Below are 21,184 nucleotides of genomic sequence, written 5' to 3' on the forward strand. Positions count from 1 at the left end.
AGAAGGTTGGTAGACAGCAACCACCCACGGAAGTACTACCATCCTGTGGTAGTAGGTTGGTAGACAGCAACCACCCAGGGAGGTACTACCGTCCTGTGGTAGAAGGTTGGTAGACAGCAACCACCCAGGGAGGTACTACCGTCCTGTGGTAGAAGGTTGGTAGACAGCAACCACCCAGGGAGGTACTACCGTCCTGTGGTAGTAGGTTGGTAGACAGCAACCACCCAGGGAGGTACTACCGTCCTGTGGTAGTAGGTTGGTAGACAGCAACCACCCAGGGAGGTACTACCGTCCTGTGGTAGTAGGTTGGTAGACAACAACCACCCAGGGAGGTACTACCTCCTGTGGTAGTAGGTTGGTAGACAGCAACCACCCAGGGAGGTACTACCGTCCTGTGGTAGTAGGTTGGTAGACAGCAACCACCCAGGGAGGTACTACCGTCCTGTGGTAGTAGGTTGGTAGACAGCAACCACCCAGGGGGGTACTACCGTCCTGTGGTAGTAGGTTGGTAGACAACAACCACCCAGGGAGGTACTACCGTCCTGTGGTAGTAGGTTGGTAGTCAGGAACCACCCAGGGAGGTACTACCGTCCTGTGGTAGTAGGTTGGTAGACAGCAACCACCCAGGGAGGTACTACCGTCCTGTGGTAGTAGGTTGGTAGACAGCAACCATTCAGGGAGGTACTACCATCCTGTGGTAGTAGGTTGGTAGACAGCAACCACCCAGGGAGGTACTACCGTCCTGTGGTAGTAGCTTGGTAGACAGCAACCACCCAGGGAGGTACTACCATCCTGTGGTAGTAGGTTGGTAGACAGCAACCACCCAGGGGGGTACTACCGTCCTGTGGTAGTAGGTTGGCAGACAGCATCCACCCAGGGGGGTACTACCGTCCTGTGGTAGTACGTTGGTAGACAGCAACCACCCAGGGAGGTACTACCGTCCTGTGGTAGTAGGTTGGTAGACAGCAACCACCCAGGGAGGTACTACCGTCCTGTGGTAGTAGGTTGGTAGACAGCAACCACCCAGGGAGGTACTACCGTCCTGTGGTAGTAGGTTGGTAGACAGCAACCACCCAGGGAGGTACTACCATCCTGTGGTAGTAGGTTGGTAGACAGCAACCACCCAGGGAGGTACTACCATCCTGTGGTAGAAGGTTGGTAGACAGCAACCACCCAGGGAGGTACTACCGTCCTGTGGTAGTAGGTTGGTAGACAGCAACCACCCAGGGAGGTACTACCGTCCTGTGGTAGTAGGTTGGTAGACAGCAACCACCCAGGGAGGTACTACCGTCCTGTGGTAGTAGGTTGGTAGACAGCAACCACCCAGGGAGGTACTACCGTCCTGTGGTAGTAGGTTGGTAGACAGCAACCACCCAGGGAGGTACTACCATCCTGTGGTAGTAGGTTGGTAGACAGCAACCACCCAGGGAGGTACTACCATCCTGTGGTAGAAGGTTGGTAGACAGCAACCACCCAGGGAGGTACTACCGTCCTGTGGTAGTAGGTTGGTAGACAGCAACCACCCAGGGAGGTACTACCATCCTGTGGTAGTAGGTTGGTAGACAGCAACCACCCAGGGAGGTACTACCATCCTGTGGTAGAAGGTTGGTAGACAGCAACCACCCAGGGAGGTACTACCGTCCTGTGGTAGTAGGTTGGTAGACAGCAACCACCCAGGGAGGTACTACCGTCCTGTGGTAGTAGGTTGGTAGACAGCAACCACCCAGGGAGGTACTACCGTCCTGTGGTAGTAGGTTGGTAGACAGCAACCACCCAGGGAGGTACTACCGTCCTGTGGTAGTAGGTTGGTAGACAGCAACCACCCAGGGAGGTACTACCATCCTGTGGTAGTAGGTTGGTAGACAGCAACCACCCAGGGAGGTATTACCATCCTGTGGTAGAAGGTTGGTAGACAGCAACCACCCAGGGAGGTACTACCGTCCTGTGGTAGAAGGTTGGTAGACAGCAACCACCCAGGGAGGTACTACCGTCCTGTGGTAGAAGGTTGGTAGACAGCAACCACCCTGGGAGGTACTACCGTCCTGTGGTAGAAGGTTGGTAGACAGCAACCACCCAGGGAGGTACTACCTTCCTGTGGTAGTAGGTTGGTAGACAGCAACCACCCAGGGAGGTACTACCATCCTGTGGTAGAAGGTTGGTAGACAGCAACCACCCAGGGAGGTACTACCGTCCTGTGGTAGTAGGTTGGTAGACAGCAACCACCCAGGGAGGTACTACCATCCTGTGGTAGTAGGTTGGTAGACAGCAACCACCCAGGGAGGTACTACCATCCTGTGGTAGTAGGTTGGTAGACAGCAACCACCCAGGGAGGTACTACCATCCTGTGGTAGTAGGTTGGTAGACAGCAACCACACAGGGAGGTACTACCATCCTGTGGTAGTAGGTTGGTAGACAACAACCACCCAGGGAGGTACTACCGTCCTGTGGTAGTAGGTTGGTAGACAACAACCACCCAGGGAGGTACTACCGTCCTGTGGTAGTAGGTTGTTAGACAGCAACCACCCAGGGAGGTACTACCGTCCTGTGGTAGAAGGTTGGTAGACAACAACCACCCAGGGAGGTACTACCGTCCTGTGGTAGTAGGTTGGTAGACAGCAACCACCCAGGGAGGTACTACCGTCCTGTGGTAGAAGGTTGGTAGACAACAACCACCCAGGGAGGTACTACCGTCCTGTGGTAGTAGGTTGGTAGACAGCAACCACCCAGGGAGGTACTACCGTCCTGTGGTAGTAGGTTGGTAGACAGCAACCACCCAGGGAGGTACTACCGTCCTGTGGTAGTAGGTTGGTAGACAGCAACCACCCAGGGAGGTACTACCGTCCTGTGGTAGAAGGTTGGTAGACAACAACCACCCAGGGAGGTACTACCGTCCTGTGGTAGTAGGTTGGTAGACAGCAACCACCCAGGGAGGTACTACCGTCCTGTGGTAGTAGGTTGGTAGACAGGAACCACCCAGGGAGGTACTACCGTCCTGTGGTAGTAGGTTGGTAGACAGGAACCACCCAGGGAGGTACTACCGTCCTGTGGTAGTAGGTTGGTAGACAGGAACCACCCAGGGAGGCACTACCGTCCTGTGGTAGTAGGTTGGTAGACAGGAACCACCCAGGGAGGTACTACCGTCCTGCCAAGTGAGTGTGAAATGAAAAGTTGTATTTTTTTTACATGATTGAAGGGTTGCTGACATCTTTTTTTCTGTCTCGTAGACACGCGGGAAACCAGGTGTATCTTGCTACTTCTACTTACACTTAGGTCACACTACACATACATGGACAATCATATATATACACACCTCTCTGGGTTTTCTTCTGTTTTCTTACTAGTTGTTGTTCCTTTTTTATTTCCTCTTATCTCCATTGGGAAGTGGAATAGAATTCTTCGTGTGTAAGCCATGTGTGTTGTTAGATGCGACTGAATTGCTGTGTGCAAGGGGTAGTAACCTCACCTCCTGTATGCATTACTAACTTTAGAAAGAGAAATTTTCTTTTTGGGCCACTCTGACTCGGTGGAATACAGCCGGTTTCTTACCATTAATTAAGTTTTAATTCTGAAATTGAGAAATTTGCTCTGAAATGCAAATATCTCCTCTTTTTTTTTCTTCGTTTATTTATATCTGTATAGTTTGCATCTTCTAAGGTCATTGCGTTGCGGCGTTCTGTGTAGGTCCCAGTGTTGTGATTTTCCTTTTGTGTTTATTGCCTTAAAAGTATATCAGATATACATATAAAATTTGAACGTTAGTGGCAGGTGAAGTTAAGTTTAATTCACGTGTATTCTGGTGAGAGCGGGTTAAGTAGTGATTGTTAATGGTAAGAGTAATAACACTGTTGAAAACATATTACGGATTTGAGGGTAAGAGGATAAATTGTATATATGGTTGATATTGCCAGATTTTTTTGTATTTAGATTAGATTAAATGTGCTGGTCATACACGGATGATACCATAACAGTAGAGCAAATTGTACAGAATGAACACAACAATTCTCTGTAAGCCATTAATAGCAACTCCGTCTACATTGACAATCAAAATAACCTGTTGATAATTAACAGGAAACGTGTAGAAAATAATAATTATCATACAGACAATAACTTTGTATCTTATAGATAATTTGTATCTTGTAGATAATATGTATCTTGTACGTAATGTGCAGGTATCATTTAGATGGAAAATTGGTAGCTTGTTTAAAATACTGTTCAAAATACATAAATTAAGTCAGTTTTCAAATTTAAATCTTATTAACAGTGATTTATTTTATATCACTGTTCTGTTCTGGATATCACTGCAATTACGCATACATAATATTAAATAGGTATTTGGGTTAAATTTTTTTACTACAGTAAGTTTCGTGTCCATAAGTTTCGTAAGGCTGTGGTTATTGTTGTTGTCGCTTCACTTTGCTGAGTCTTAGGTGACACTCTTCCTGGACAAAAGTGTCACCTTTTCCAACTCTTAACAGTCAATGATACAATCAGCATCTGCTTCACATTCTAGTGTGACCCTGCTGAAGATCTCTGTGTGTGGGCAGATGAAGCTGGCGATGTTTGGGGGATTACACACATAGAAATTGTGACAATCAAGAGGGTCTGGGACTTTCTCGTTTTGCTCAGTACAGTGAGGCACGCAGGTATCGCAGTAATTGTAACACAAGGTGTCATCCGCCGTACATTCTCCTGTGTTGAAATCAAAGAACGGAGCGTTGCCAGGACACTGTTGTTCCAAGACGAGGCCGCCCGCAAGACACACGTAATAGGTGTTGCAGTCCGTGGGGTTGGGCGTGACTTGGCCGGCTGTATCACACTGGTATACACAGGGATTGCAAAGGTCGCTGCAGAAATCTGCTCCAGCATCACTTATGGGGTCACACCGAGGAACTGCGTGGCCATCGTTGAAATAGTAACCATCGGTGCAGTCAACTGGTAGCGAGGAGGGCACTATCACACCTGTGTCATGAACATTTGAACGAAACATTATCAGCAACGCCAAGTTTGTTAGAAAACATTTATGGATTATTTTACTCTCACGTTGTTAACAATCTCACTAAACTTCTGAACAGAAGATAAATTAAGTAATTATATGGAATGTTTCAGAAAAAAATCTTAATAAATGGTTATAAATTTTTTTCATTGGTGAGATTCGAGTTGGAGATCAAGCATGTGACGTCTACATTAAGATTCGATTACACTCGCATTAGAAATAATTTTAGCAGTCATTACTAACAGTATATAGCTCATGTAGACATAACTAAATATAAACTTTCCTAGATGGACGATTGTCACTCCTTGTGTCATTATGTGCTGGAATGCCATAAAATTAATGAATTAAGAGGCAACTCAATCTCAAATGTTCAAGAAATGTTAAAGTATTGTATCCACAGTGGTATATTACCAACCATTCTGGAAAAATGCCCTGATTTTGGCTATTGTAAGTAACTCATTACCGCATATAAGCTGCACTAATATTTTTTAACTTAATTCGTTTCGGCATGAATAAGTCATTACGATTGTAACCAAATATAAATATGCAAATAGCTCATTACCATTGTAACTTATTCAGTAGTCAAAATTCTGCGGTCCAGTTCCTGGACCTATTATGTGCCTCTGTAATCTTTTGATTACCACTATACCATGGGTATACATACCATGGGTATGTATACCTGGAGGTTGTTATTGTGATGGATAATACACTAAACTAAGACTAAACTCTTAGTTGAGGAGAAGGTGAGTAATATTCTCCCGTTCCATGATGACTTAATCAATCAACCAACTACTATTATTCCATTTATGAAACTAGAGCAAAAAGAAATGTTTCTCACAATGTTTCTGAGAACTTTGTGCATATGTTGCCCTGAGTATTTAGATGAGTAAATTCAGAAAACCTATGATATTATACTGCGTTACACTAAGGATTTCGCGGAAAAAGCTTTGACAGCAGCGATGAAGACCCATTATTGGAAAATCTAGGATAACCCCACCAAGGAAGAATTTAACTGGCGAAATAGTAACAACATGATTGTAGACAAACCTCGGAATGGGTGGGGGTTTGAACCAATGGCGAGTAAGTCGTAAAACTCCAAGCGAGTTCGTCAACCACTGGGCCAGCTGGCTACAATAACATTCATCCAGCTAGGTATATTTCTAAACACCATAGGGAAGCTAACCTCCCTATCGTGTATATATATACCTAGTTGGACGAATCTTATTGTAGCGAGCTGACCCAGTGGTTGACGCACTGGCCTGGAGTTTTAGGACTTATCCGCAATGGGTTCAAACCCTTACCCGTTCCGTGGTTGATTTGCAGTCACGTTATTAAGTGAGTCAAGAAGTCGTCCAAGGTACGACGAGATTAAAATGAAAACATACAGCGCCATCTTGATGATTACTGATAGATCACGTAAGTAATATATTACCGTTACTGGAGCAATACACATGTAACCCACACATAGGAGAGAGAAAAGCTTATGACGACGCTACGGTCTGACTTGGACCCTTTACAAAATCCCACTAACAAAAAAGAGTGAGGGAGCCAGTATATATAGATGAGGGGAACAGGGACGGGACCAAGAGAGGAAGAAAAAGAAGTAGTGGTAAGGCTGGTAGTAATAGTGGCAGTATAAAGTAGAGAGAGCAGTGTAGCTGCACAAGAGAGAATAAGGAGTAAATGGAGGCAGTATTAATGGTAGTAGTAATAGCAGTAGAAAGAGAGTGGTAGTCATAGTAGTAGAAGTTGGGTCAGTGTAAGGACCGAAAATATAGGAGGGAGAAAACTGAAGGACAGAACACACTAGGCAGAAGAAAGGAAAAGAAAGACAGAAAAGGGAAAAAATAGGAAAGGAGAAGAGGTAGGGGAAAGAGGAGAAGAAATGATCAGGTCAGTTGTGAAGTTTGGAGCATTTGGCAATCTAATGAGAAAGGAAGGCATTTACAGAGGCAAAGCTAGGACTAAGATTCAAACAAGGAAAGATGTGTATAAGGAATACTTCAACAAGGCGGCGACTGTGAAGGCTAGAAGTAGGGTAGACAATTTTACCAGAGGACCAGTCAATAGGATGACTGTGATCTCTAATATGAGAGATAAGAGCATTATCTACGTCAGCAGTCTAACGCTTTTTGTGCCCTTGTTGTCTACTCTGAAAACTTGCGGAGCATGAAATAACGTAGACACCAAGGGCAGAGTTTGTGAAATGGTAAGGGTAGCCAAGACGAGAGAAAGAATTACGAAGAGTGGAAATTTCCGAGTGTAGGAACTGACGGTCACAAATGCGGAGGTCACAGAGAAAAAGAGAAATAAGAACACTCTTCTTGACAGACGAAACATGGTAAGAAAAGTAGTAAATGTACATACCATTGTGTATAAGCTGGAGATAAACGTAAAAAACCTGTATCCGAGTAGTGGACATATATATATATATATATATATATATATATATATATATATATATATATATATATATATATATATATATATATATATATATATATATATATATATATATATATGCAATAAGATCACAGTAAACAGGTGATTTCAGAATATGCAAAACAACCATGGAATTTTTTGAAACAAGGTTGCTTAACACAATCCTCCCTAATAGAGCTAAATGGTTCAGATATGTTGATGATATTTTGTGTCTTATGCCCAAAAATGTAGATATACACCATTTTCTTGGAAAATTAAATAGCTTAGCCCATTCTATAAACTTTACTGTTGAGTTTGAAGAAAATAACTCATTGCCTTTTCTAGATGTTTTAATTATTAAGGGTAATAATGAATTCAAATTTAAAATTTACAGAAAATCTACAAATAACTGTTCCTATGTCCACTATTATTCTTCGCATCAAGATAGAGTCAAACTGTCTGTTTTCTCATCAATGTTTTTGAGAGCTTTACGAATTTGTAGTCCTGAGTTCATAGATGAGGAAATATCCAAAATTTATGAAATAGGTAATGATTTAAAGTACCCAAGAAATGTAATTGATAAATCTTTTAAAGTTGCTAGAAACACTTTTTACTATCCAAAAAGGGACAACCAGCCTTATTCAACTAAAAATATGTTGGTTCTCCCTTACCATGAAAACTTGGTTGATATGCCTTCTCTTCTTAAGACTTTTAATATTAAACTTGTATTCAAAAATCTTGATACAGTAAAAAAACTTTTGATAAAGAATTCTCCCCAAAATGCTGATGGATGTGTCTATAAGATTCCTTGTAAAATTTGCGATAAAGTTTATTACGGTCAAAATGGTAAAAATCTCGAACTAAGATTAAAACAACATAAATATAGCATTAGAACTGGACAAGATTCCAATGCTCTATTTATTCATGTAAGAGATTTTAACCATCCAATTGATTTTCAAAAAGTTGAGAAAGTAGTATCAAGCAAGTCCATGGTCGACAGGAATATTATTGAATCTTGTTTCATAAAAAGCAGTTTTGACAATAATATGAACATTTCCTTTGGTTTATATAAATTAGATCCATTTATAATTAATAGAATTTGGGAAGAATTTAATAATACACTGGACAAATAATAATTTTTTAAATTTTCTTGGGTAGAATAGTTTGTTGGTGGGTTGTGCGAAGGACCTGTCCAGTCGGGCCGGCGCGCGTCAGGTGTTTAACCGTTTGTGGGATCTGATAGTGAGGTGTTGGCCAGACCCCTTATATACCTTCTTTGGATGCTTTACTTTCATAGTTCCTTGATAATGTGAGTAGTCACGAAAGCGCTTGGAATTTCTCTATTCTTTCACAGTTGTTGTTTTTCAAATATATATATATATATATATATATACATATATATATATATATATATATATATATATATATATATATATATATATATATAAATATATAAATATATATATATGTATATATATGTGTGTGTGTATATGTATATATACATCAAAGAAAGAAAAAAAGCAAAGAGTTAGATTCCTATTCAGTTTTAAACCTCATGGAAGGAGCAAGATTGTTAAGGGCATCGAAAAATGGTTGGAAGAGGCTAGAGTAATTAGGCCAAAGAGCAATTTGTCATCTACCAGAGGGAGGGAAGCACACCATATAAAGGTTAGCAAGAATATGCGGCAGAGGAGAGCCCATAGCGACACTGAAGGTTTGGGAATAAAATTTACCTTGAAAGGAGTTGACACATAGGCGAATAAGACCAAGGAAGATATCAGTAGGTACAGGGAGATAAAATAACCCTTCAGTACTTTCACTATGAGAAAATTAAAAACATCATCAAGATTAGGCATCTTACAGAGAGCGAACACGTTCGATGAAGTCGAGAGTGACGGAGGTGAGCAGGAGAAAAAGTACCAAGAAGAGTGAGAATTTTGGGCAGCCAAGAGGCAAAGAATAACAGACAGAACCTCTGTAGGATGTGATGGGACGTAGAGGGATATCAGGTTTATGAGTTTTAGGAAGACCATAGAAATGTGACAGAGATAAATAACAAGGAAACGTTGAACGAGGCCAAAGTCAGGAGGACAGAAATCGGAGAAGTTTTCTTGATGCGATCAAGACGGTTGGAAACAAGAGAAGTGTAAGTACGTGAGTCAGAGAGCTTACGTGCTTATCTCTCATTTTCGTCTTTACTTAAAATACTTTTCTTCACATCTGGCACTTAAGGTGGCGATATCTGCCGTGTCCGGATTTTTATTTCTTAATTATCTTTTCCAATATCCTGGACAGATGTTTGTGATATTTCCCTATAATTTAGTCTCTCTTGTCTGTCCCTCTGTCTGTATATTAAAGTCACACCTCGCAGTTTTCCGTCTGCAGAGACAAGTTGCGTATCATTGCTTAAAGTTTACGTAGTGCTTCCTCTCTTTCTTTCAGTATTCTTAGTGATATGGCATTAACTCCCTGGATTCTGATGTATCTGGCACTTTTAGTAGTTTCATTTTTTCACCTTTGATACTTGAATTCTATCCAATATATGTTGATTAGCCTTTTTAACGTTCTGGCACCTTCCCTGTTTCCTCAATGAGTGCTTCTTTAAATCTTGTGCTTAATTCCTTGAAAACTTCTCTATAATTTTCTGTGAGTTTCCCTTCGTCTTTCTTCATCCTGAATACTTGGTCTTACACAGTCAGCTTCCTCTTTATTTGACTGCGTAGTAATTTCGGCTCTGAGTTGTCTTTTCCTGTTGTGTTATTCAGACACTGACGTTCGGCTGACTTTTTTTTACCTTGTTTATTTATTCCTCATTATTTTGCTTAGCTCTATTTTATTTTGTCATCTATGTTCAGGACGTTTTCGACGTTCTTTTGCACCTTCCGTTGGCCTCTCTGCAGCTCTGATTAAACCAAGGGCCTCTTCTGAATACTATTTACTTCTTACAACTGTTAGGTACGAACCTTGTTACCTCCAGGCACTTGCTGCCGAAACCCTCCGTCATCTCAGGAGTTATCTGCCTGCTCAGTTCTCTGCTCCATTGGATTCCATTTAGAAAATCTTTCATCCCTTCATAGTCCCCTCTTCTGTAATCGGGTTAAATATTTGTGCCTCCTCTCTTCTCCGCTGTCACATCTACAAAGCATTTAAGGCTGAGCAACGTGGTTACTATCTCCTGATGAAATCCCATATTCACTTCTATAAACTTAATATTCACCTAAATTAAAAATCAAGTCTAGTCGACCTGGTTCATCCCTGACCCCACTCTCGTCGCCTTCAATAATTATGGTCTTCATATTTCTCTTCCACTTTATGGCTGCCAGTTCTGTCAGTCTATTTCCTTACGAAGAAAATCACCTGTAATCAGTAACTATGCTATGGTCTTATTTGCTCTGTGTGCTGCGTTTCCTAGAATTTTCATTGTGGCTGTGATCTTATCATAGTGCTACTTCAGACTTGTGGTGGTCAGTAGTGGGTTATAAACTACTGCTGCTGTTACCTCGGGTCCCTCAGTCATAATGTATCCTATTATATGGCTTTTGAAGTTACACCATCCAAATTTTGTATCTCCTTTAAAATCCACTGAGTCATTATCATACCTCCTTCCCTTGTGATCTCTCTCTCTCTCTCTCTCTCTCTCTCTCTCTCTCTCTCTCTCTCTCTCTCTCTCTCTCTCTCTCTCTCTCTCTCTCTCTCTCTCTCTCTCTCTCTCTCTCTCTCTCTCTCTCTCTCTCTCTCTCTATTGCTTTATCTCTATCTCTGTCTCTCTCTCTCTATCTCTCTCCTCTCATTATGATATCTACCATAGGAAATAATGCATTAATTAACACTGCAGAAAGTTTAATCTCGTGATAGCTATATTATCTGGATGGTCCTCTGCTACTCTGCCCTTCAGCTCACTTCTTTATTTTGATTCCTTCTGTGTTTCTATACCACACTTAAAATTTCTTATTAATTGAAGTTAGGACTTCTGTCATGTTAATATGAGTGTGTGTATTCACCTAGTTGTACTCACCTAGCTGAGGTTGCAGGGGTCGAGTCCAAGCTGCTGGCCCCGCCTCTTCACTGGTCGCCACTAGGTCACTCTCCCTGAACCATGAGCTTTATCGTACCTCTGCTTAAAGCTATGTATGGATCCTGCCTCCACTACATCTCTTCCCAAACTATTCCACTTCCTGACTACTCTGTGGCTGAAGAAATACTTCCTAACATCCCTGTAATTCATCTGTGTCTTCAGCTTCCAACTGTGTCCCCTTGTTGCTGTGTCCAGTCTCTGGAACATCCTGTCTTAGTCCACCTTGTCAATTCCTCTCAGTATTTTGTAAGTCGTTATCATGTCCCCCCTATCTCTCCTGTCCTCCAGTGTCGTCAGGTTGATTTCCCTTAACCTCTCCTCGTAGGACATACTTCTTAGCTCTGGGACTTGTCCTGTTGCAAACCTTTGTACTTTCTCTAGTTTCTTTACATGCTTGGCTAGGTGTGGGTTCCAAACTGGTGCCACATACTCCAATATGGGCCTAACGTACACGGTGTACAGGGTCCTGAACGACTCCTTATTAAGATGTCGGAATGCTGCTCTGAGGTTTGCTAGGCGCCCATATGCTGCAGCAGTTATTTGGTTGATGTGCGCTTCAGGAGATGTGCCTGGTGTTATACTCACCCCAAGATCTTTTTCCTTGAGTGAGGTTTGTAGTCTCTGGCCCCCTAGACTGTACTCCGTCTGCGGTCTTCTTTGCCCTTCCCCAATCTTCATGACTTTGCACTTGGTGGGATTGAACTCCAGGAGCCAATTGCTGGACCAGGTCTGCAGCCTGTCCAGATCCCTTTGTAGTTTTGCCTGATCTTCGATCGAATGAATTCTTCTCATCAACTTCACGTCATCTGCAAACAGTGACACCTCAGAGTTTATTCCTTCTGTCATGTCGTTCACAAAAACCAGAAACAGCACTGGTCCTAGGACTGACCCCTGTGGGACCCCACTGGTCACAGGTGCCCACTCTGACACCTCGCCACGTACCATTACTCGCTGCTGTCTTCATGACAAATATTCCCTGATCCATTGTAGTGCCTTCCTTATTATCCCTGCTTGGTCCTCTAGTTTTTGCACTAATCTCCTGTGTGGTACTGTGTCAAACGCCATCTTGCAGTCCAAGAAAATGCAATCCACCCACCCCTCTCTCTCTTGTCTTACTGCTGTCACCTTGTCATAGAACTCCAGTAGGTTTGTGACACAGGATTTCCCATCCCTGAAACCATGTTGGGTGCTGTTGATGAGATCATTCCTTTCTAGGTGTTCCACCACTCTTCTCCTGACAATCTTCTCCATGACTTTGCATACTATACGTGTCAGTGATACTGGTCTGTAGTTTAGTGCTTCATGTCTGTCTCCTTTTTTAAAGATTGGGACTACATTTGCTGTCTTCCATGCCTCAGGCAATCTCCCTGTTTCGATAGATGTATTGAATATTGTTGTTAAGGGTACCCATAGCTCCTCTGCTCCCTCTCTCAGGACCCAAGGAGAGATGTTATCTGGCTCCATTGCCTTTGAGGTATCTAGCTCACTCAGAAGCCTCTTCACTTCTTCCTCGGTTGTGTGTACCATGTCCAGCACCTGGTGATGTGCCACACCTCTACGTCCCTCTGGAGCCCCTTCTGTCTCCTCTGTGAACACTTCTTTGAATCTCTTGTTGAGTTCCTCACATACTTCACGGTCATTTCATGTTGTCTCTCCTCCTTCGTTCCTTAGCCTGATTACCTGGTCCTTGACTGTTGTTTTCCTCCTGATGTGGCTCTATAACAGCTTCGGGTCTGATTTGGCTTTCGCTGCCATGTCGTTTTCATACTATCGTTGGGCCTCCCTTCTTATCTGTGCATATTCGTTTCTAGAGAAGAATAGAGATAGAGAGGAAGAGAGGAAAAGAGACAAAGAGACGGAGAAAGAAGGAAGGGTTAGAGGGTCAATTCACATAAAGGTGTGAAATCCTGTATATGTGTGTGTATGTGTATGTGTATGTGTGTGTGTGTGTGTGTGTGTGTGTGTGTGTGTGTGTGTGTGTGTGTGTGTGTGTGTGTGTGTGTGTGTGTGTGTGTGTGTGTGTGTGTGTGCTACAGCTATTCAAGTGCCTAACAGCAGATCCTGTTCTCACCTAGTGTGCGTGTATGTGTGTGTGTATGCATGCGTTTTTGTAAGCAGTCCTTATTTCCATCGTATGTACTACATATGTTTTGCATATGTACCCTATCTCTTGGTTCCCACTGTACTGTCTTGTGTGCCTAAAATTACGTAAATTCACATAAAGGTGTGAAATCCTGTATATGTGTGTGTGTGTGTATGTGTGTACTCACCTAGTTGTACTCACCTAGTTGAGGTTGCGGGGGTCGAGTCCGAGCTCCTGGCCCCGCCTCTTCACTGATCGCTACTAGGTCACTCTCCCTGAGCCAGGAGCTTTATCATACCTCTGCTTAAAGCTATGTATGGATCCTGCCTCCACTACATCGCTTCCCAAACTATTCCACTTACTGACTACTCTGTGGCTGAAGAAATACTTCCTAACATCCATGTGATTCATCTGCGTCTTCAACTTCCAACTGTGTCCCCTTGTTACAGTGTCCAGTCTCTGGAACATCCTGTCTTTGTACACCTTGTCAATTCCTCTCAGTATTTTGTAAGTCGTTATCATGTCTCCCCTATCTTTCCTGTCCTCCAGTGTCGTCAGGTTAATTTCCCTTAACCTCTCCTCGTAGGACATACTTCTTAGCTCTGGGACTAGTCTTGTGGCAAACCTTTCCACTTTCTCTAGTTTCTTTACATGCTTGGCTAGGTGTGGGTTCCAAACTGGTGCCGCATACTCCAATATGGGCCTAACGTACACGGTGTACAGGGTCCTGAACGACTCCTTATTAAGATGTCGGAATGCTGCTCTGAGGTTTGCTAGGCGCCCATATGCTGCAGCAGTTATTTGGTTGATGTGCGCTTCAGGAGATGTGCCTGGTGTTATACTCACCCCAAGATCTTTTTCCTTGAGTGAGGTTTGTAGTCTCTGGCCCCCTAGACTGTACTCCGTCTGCAGTCTTCTTTGCCCTTCCCCAATCTTCATGACTTTGCACTTGGTGGGATTGATCTCCAGGAGACAATTGCTGGACCAGGTCTGCAGCCTGTCCAGATCCCTTTGTAGTTCTGCCTGGTCTTCGATCGAGTGAATTCTTCTCATCAACTTCACGTCATCTGCAAACAGGGACACCTCAGAGTCTATTCCTTCCGTCATGTCGTTCACAAATACCAGAAACAGCACTGGTCCTAGGACTGACCCCTGTGGGACCCCGCTGGTCACAGGTGCCCACACTGACACCTCGCCACGTACCTTGACTCGCTGCTGTCTTCCTGACAAGTATTCCCAAATCCATTGTAGTGCCTTCCCTGTTACCCCTGCTTGGTCCTCCAGTTTTTGCACCAATCTCTTGTGTGGAACTGTGTCAAACGCCTTCTTGCAGTCCAAGAATATGCAATCCACCCACCCCTCTCTCTCTTGTCTTACTGCTGTGACCATGTCATAGAACTCCAGTAGGTTTGTGACACATGATTTCCCTTCCCAGAAACCATGTTGGCTGCTGTTGATGAGATCATTCCTTTCTAGGTGTTCCAACACTCTTCTCCTGATAATCTTCTCCATGATTTTGCATACTATACATGTCAGTGACACAGGTCTGTAGTTTAATGCTTCATGTCTGTCTCCTTTTTTAAAGATTGGGACTACATTTGCTGTCTTCCATGCCTCAAGCAATCGATAGATGTATTGAATATTGTTGTTAGGGGTACACATAGCGCCTCTGCTCCCTCTCTCAATACCCATGGGGAGATGTTATCTGGCCCCATTGCCTTTGAGGTATCTAGCTCACTCAGAAGCCTCTTCACTTCTTCCTCGGTTGTGTGCACTGTGTCCAGCACATGGTGGTGTGCCCCACCTCTCCGTCTTTCTGGAGCCCCTTCTGTCTCCTCTGTGAACACTTCTTTGAATCTCTTGTTGAGTTCCTCACATACTTCACGGTCATTTCTTGTTGTCTCTCCTCCTTCCTTCCATAGTCCGATTACCTGGTCCTTGACTGTTGTTTTCCTCCTGATGTGGCTGTACAACAGTTTCGGGTCAGATTTGGCTTTTGCTGCTATGTCATTTTCATATTGTCTTTGGGCTTCCCTTCTTATCTGTGCATATTCGTTTCTGGCTCTACGACTGCTCTCCTTATTCTCCTGTGTCCTTTGCCTTCTATATTTCTTCCATTCCCTAGCACACTTGGTTTTTGCCTCCCTGCACCTTTGGGTAAACCATGGGCTCATCCTGGCTTTTTCATTATTCCTGTTACCCTTGGGTACAAACCACTCCTCAGCCTCCTTGCATTTCGTTGCTACATATTCCATCATCTCATTAACTGGCTTCCCTGCCAGTTCTCTTTCCCACTGAACCCCGTTCAGGAAGTTCCTCATTCCTGTGTAGTCCCCTTTCTTGTAGTTTGGCTTCATTCGTCCTGGCCTTCCTGCTTGTAGCTCTACTGTGCATTCGAAGCTTAAAACCACATGGTCACTGGCCCCAAGGGGTCTTTCATATGTGATGTCCTCGATATCTGCACTACTCAAGGTGAACACTAAGTCCAGCCTTGCTGGCTCATCCTCTCCTCTCTCTCTTGTAGTGTCCCTTACGTGTTGGTACATGAAGTTTTTCAGTACCACCTCCATCATCTGAGCCCTCCATGTATCTTGGCCCCCATGCGGGTCCAAGTTCTCCCAATCGATCTCCTTGTGGTTAAAGTCACCCATGATCAGGAGCTTTGCCCTGCATGCATGAGCTCTTCTGGCCACTGTAGCCAGTGTGTCAACCATCGCTCTATTGCTCTCGTCGTACTCTTGCCTTGGCCTCCTGCTGTTCTGTGGTTGGTTATACATCACTGCTTTACCACCTTGGGACCTCCAGAGTGAAGCGTTCCCGCTATGTGATCACTTTCTTCTCCGCTGTCTCCTCTCTCCAGCTCATCAAAACTCCAGCGATTTTTGATCAGCAATGCCACTCCTCCACCTCCCCCTGTTCCCTCTGTCTTTCCTCAGGATTTGGTATCCCGTTGGAAAGATGGCATCTGTTATCATACCTGTAAGCTTGGTTTCTGTGAGAGCTATGATGTCCGGTGATGCGTCTTTGACTCTTTCATGCCACTCCTCCCACTTATTTGTTATTCCCTCAGCGTTTGTGTACCATACCTTCAGTTTCCTTTCCAACACTGTGGTTTAGGGGGCCTGTGAGGGTGGGAGACCTGGAAGCATACTGTGGGATTCTATAGCTCTGTTGGGTGGAGGCTGTGGGTATGGATTGTAGTGTTTGTTGGGATGGTGTGATAGGTTGTATGGTTCTGAGAATAGTTGTGTGTGTGTGTGTGTGTGTGTGTGTGTGTGTGTGTGTGTGTGTGTGTGTGTGTGTGTGTGTGTGTGTCTGTGTGTATGTGTGTGTGTGTTTGCATGTGTGTGTGTGTGTGTGTGTGTGTGTGTGTGTGTGTGTGTGTGTGTGTGTGTGTGTGTGTGTGTGTGTGTGTGTCTGTGTGTGTCTGTGTGTGTGTCTGTGTGTATGTGTGTGTATGTGTGTGTGTCTGTGTGTGTCTGTGTGTGTGTCTGTGTGTGTGTCTGCGTATGTGTCTGTGTGTGTGTCTGTGTGTGTGTCTGTGTGTGTGTCTGTGTGTGTCTATGTGTGTGTGTGTCTGTGTGTCTTTGAGTCTGTGTGTGTGTATACGTGTGTGTGAGTGTGTGTGTGTGTGTATGTGTGTGTGTGTGCGTGTGTGTGTGTGTGTGTATGTGTGTGTGTGTGTGTGTGTGTGTGTGTATGTGTGTGTGTGTGTGTGTGTGTGTGTGTGTGTGTGTGTGTATGTGTGTGTTTGTTTTGTGTTTGTGTGTGTGTTTGTGTGTGTGTATGTGTGTGTGTTTGTTTTGTGTTTGTGTGTGTGTTTATGTGTGTGTTTGCGTGTGTTTGTGTTTGTGTGTGTTTGTGTGTGTGTGTGTGTGTTCTCATCTAATTGTACTCACCTAGTTGTGGTAGGATGGGTCGAGACTCAACTCCTGGCCCCGCCTTTCCACTGATCGCTACTAGGTCCTCTCTCTCTGCTTTCTGAGCTTTGTCATACCTCGTCTTAAAGCTATGTATGGTTCCTGCTTCCACTACATAACTTTCTGGACTATTCCACTTCCTGAGAACTCTATGACTGAAGAAATGCTTCCTAACATCCCTGTGATTCGTCTGAGTCTTCAGCTTCCAGTTGTGACCCCTTGCTTCTGTGTCCCATCTCTGGAACATCTTGTCTTCTGTGTGTGTACTCACCTATTTGAACTCACCTATTTGTGGTTGCAGGGGTCGAGTCATAGCTCCTGGCCCCGCCTCTTCGCTGATTGCTACTAGGTCCTCTCTCTCCCTGCCCCATGAGCTTTGTCATACCTCGCCTTAAAATTATGTATGGTTCCCGCCTCCACTACGTCACTTTCTAGGCTATTCCACGGCCTGACTACTCTATGACTGAAGAAATACTTCCTAACATCCCTTTGATTCATCTGAGTCTTCACCTTGCAATTGTGACCTCTTGTGTCTGTGTCCCTTCTCTGGAACATCCCGTCTTTGCCCACCTTGTCAATTCCGCGCAGTATTTTATATGTCGTTATCATGTCTCCCCTGACCCTCCTGTCCTCCAGTGTTTTCAGGCCGATTTCCCTCAATCTTTCTTCGTAGGACAATCCCCGTGGCTCTGGGACTCGTCTTGTTGCAAACCTTTGCACTTTCTCTAATTTCTTGACGTGTTTGACTAGGTGTGGATTCCAAACTGGTGCTGCATACTCCAGTATGGACCTGACGTAAATGGTACAGAGTCTTGAACGAATCCTTACTGAGGTATCGGAACGCTATCCGTAGGTTTGCCAGGCGCCCGTATGCTGCAGCAGTTATCTGATTGATGTGCGCCTCAGGAGATATGCTCGGTGTTATACTCACCCCCAGATCTTTTTCCTTGAGTGAGGTTTGCAGTCTTTGGCCATCTAAACTATATTGTGTCTACGGTCTTCTTTGCCCTTCCCCAATCTTCATGACTTTGCACTTGGCAGGGTTAAACTCAAGGAACCATGTGCTGGACCAGGCTTGTAGCTTGTCCAGGTCACTTTGTAGTCCTGCCTGATCCTCATCCGATTTGATTTTTCTCATTAACTTCACATCATCTGCAAACAAGGACACTTCTGAGTCTATCCCTTCCGTTATGTCGTTCACATATACCAAGAACAGCACAGGTCCTAGGACTGACCCCTGTGGAACCCCGCTTGTCACAGGCGCCCACTCTGACACCTCGTCACGTACCATGACTCGTTGTTGCCTCCCTGTCAGGTATTCTTTGATCCATTGCAGCGCCTTTCCTGTTATGTGTGCCTGATCCTCTAGCTTTTGCAGTAACCTCTTGTGAGGAACTGTGTCGAAGGCCTTCTTGCAGTCCAAAAAAATGCAGTCGATCCAACCCTCTCTCTCTTGTCTTACTTCTGTCACCTTGTCATAAAACTCTAGTAGGTTTGTGACACAGGATTTTCCTTCCCTGGAACCGTGCTGGTTGTCAATTATACACTTGTTTCTTTCCAGGTGCTCCACCACTCTCCTCCTGATGATCTTCTCCATGACCTTGCATACTATACACGTTAGTGATACAGGCCTGTAGTTTAGTGCCTCATGTCTGTCTCCCTTTTTAAAAATTGGGACTACATTTGCCATCTTCCATACCTCAGGGAGTTGCCCAGTTTCAAATGATGTGTTGAAGATCTTTGTTAATGGCACACACAATATCTCTGCTCCGTCTTCAAGGACCCACGGAGAGATGTTGTCTGGTCCCACCGCCTTTGAGGTGTCAAGTTCGCATAGCAGCTTCTTCACCTCCTCCTTGGTTATATGTACCTCATCCAGCACTTGCTGGTGCATCCCCCTGCTCTGATTTCGTGGAGTCCTACTGGTTTCCACTATAAATACTTCTTTAAATCTCGTGTTGAGCTCCTGACATACCCCTCGGTCGTTTCTTGTGAATTCCCCATCACCCTTCCTCAGTCTGATTACCTGGTCCTTCACTGTTGTTTTCCTCCTGATGTGGCTGTACAACAGCTTCGGATCAGTCTTAACTTTTGATGCTATGTCATTTTCATATTGTCGCTGAGCCTCCCTTCTTATCTGTGCATATTCGTTTCTGGCTCTTCGGCTAATCTCTTTATTTTCCTGAGTTCTCTGTCTTCTGTACCTTTTCCATTTTTTAGTACACCTAGTTTTTGCCTCCCTACACCTTTGGGTGAACCAAGGACTCGTTCTGTTCTTCCCATTATTTCTGTTTCCCTTGGGAACAAACCTCTCCCCTGCCTCTTTGCATTTTGTTGCCACATAGTCCATCATTTCTTGTACTGGTTTTCCTGTCAGTTCCCTCTCCCACTGAATGTCTTGAAGGAAGTTCCTCATGCCTGAGTAGTTCCCCATTTTGTTGTTTGATTTTTCCCACCCTATTCCTGCTACTCTCTCCACTTGGAGCTCAACTATGTAGTCGAAGCACCTAACCACATGATCACTAGCTCCCAGGGGCCTTTCATACATGATATCCTCAATGTCCGAACTACTCAAGGTGAATACAAGGTCCAGTCTTGCTGGTTCATCCTCTCCTCTCTCTCTCTGGTAGAGTCTCTAACATGTTGATGCATGAAGTTTTCCAGTACCACATCCATCATCTTGGCTCTCCATGTTTCGGGACCCCATGGGGCTCCAGGTTTTCCCAGTCAATCTCCTTGCGATTGAAGTCACCCATAACTAGTAACTTTGCTCCCCCTATGTGTGTGTGTGTGTGTGTGTGTGTGTACTCATCTAGTTGTACTCACCTAGTTGTGGTTGCAGGGGTCAAGTCACAGCTCTTGGCCCCGTCTCTTCACTGTTCACTACTATGTCACTCTTCCTGCTCCATGAGCTTTATCATACCTCTTCTTAAAGTTATGAATGGTTCCTGCCTCCACTGCATCACTTCCCAGACTATTCCACTTCCTCTGTGACCGAAGAAATATTTCCTAACATCCTAACTTTCCGTGAGTACTATAATGTCTGGTGATGCCTCCATGATTCTCTCGTGCCACTCCTCCCACTTATTATTCATCATTCCATCAACTTTTGTGTACCATACCTTCAAGTTTCTTTCCAATACCGTATTCTGAGGGGGAGGGGGTTATGGGAGCTGGGGGAGTGGGAAATCTGGAAGGGTGCTATGGGAGTTTACTGTGTAGGGTGGAGACTGTGAGTGTGGAGTGTGGTTTGTTTTGGGATATGTTTGGTCGAGGGATCTCTGGGTGGTTATGCTTGCTGTTCCTCCTGACTCTGATTGTCCCCGCCTGACTCTAGCCTTGTATCCCTTTGTTGTCCCTTTCGTCTTTGTATCCTGTCTCCCAGTTTTTGTCGTTCTGTTCTCGTTCTGTCACGATCTTGGTGCACCCTCTGGTATTTTGCTGTTTCCCTTAGACATGGTTCTGCTGCAGGATCCTGTCCCCTCACTGTTTCTGTCTTGAAAATCATTTGGACTGGCCTATTTCTTCCCCTCGATTATTCCCTTGTTCTCTGAAAATTTATCAACTTAGTCATGTCCTCCTCTCTTCTTTGATGATATTTTCGACCTCTTTTTCTCTGTCGTCTTTCTTCATGTCCTTCCTTCGGCCTCCTGAAGCATCTGTATGTGTGTGTGTGTGTGTACTCACCTAGT

The 21,184-nt window shown here is 44.3% G+C and overlaps 1 protein-coding gene across 1 annotated transcript in view; it reads right to left on the minus strand.

Moving 5' to 3' along the window:
• Positions 1–4,051: 4,051 nt before the first annotated feature.
• The window catches only part of LOC128703123 (uncharacterized), a 42,784-nt gene continuing 25,651 nt past the window's right edge, over positions 4,052–21,184 (minus strand). The window contains exon 3 of the mRNA XM_070103454.1: positions 4,052–4,959. Coding sequence (XP_069959555.1) covers positions 4,469–4,959 — 491 coding nt within the window. The 3' untranslated portion in view covers positions 4,052–4,468. The remainder of the gene's footprint in view (positions 4,960–21,184) is intronic.

The sequence above is a fragment of the Cherax quadricarinatus genome, chromosome 85 (genome assembly GCF_038502225.1).
Source record: "Cherax quadricarinatus isolate ZL_2023a chromosome 85, ASM3850222v1, whole genome shotgun sequence".
In the NCBI taxonomy this organism is placed as follows: Eukaryota; Metazoa; Arthropoda; class Malacostraca; order Decapoda; family Parastacidae; genus Cherax; species Cherax quadricarinatus.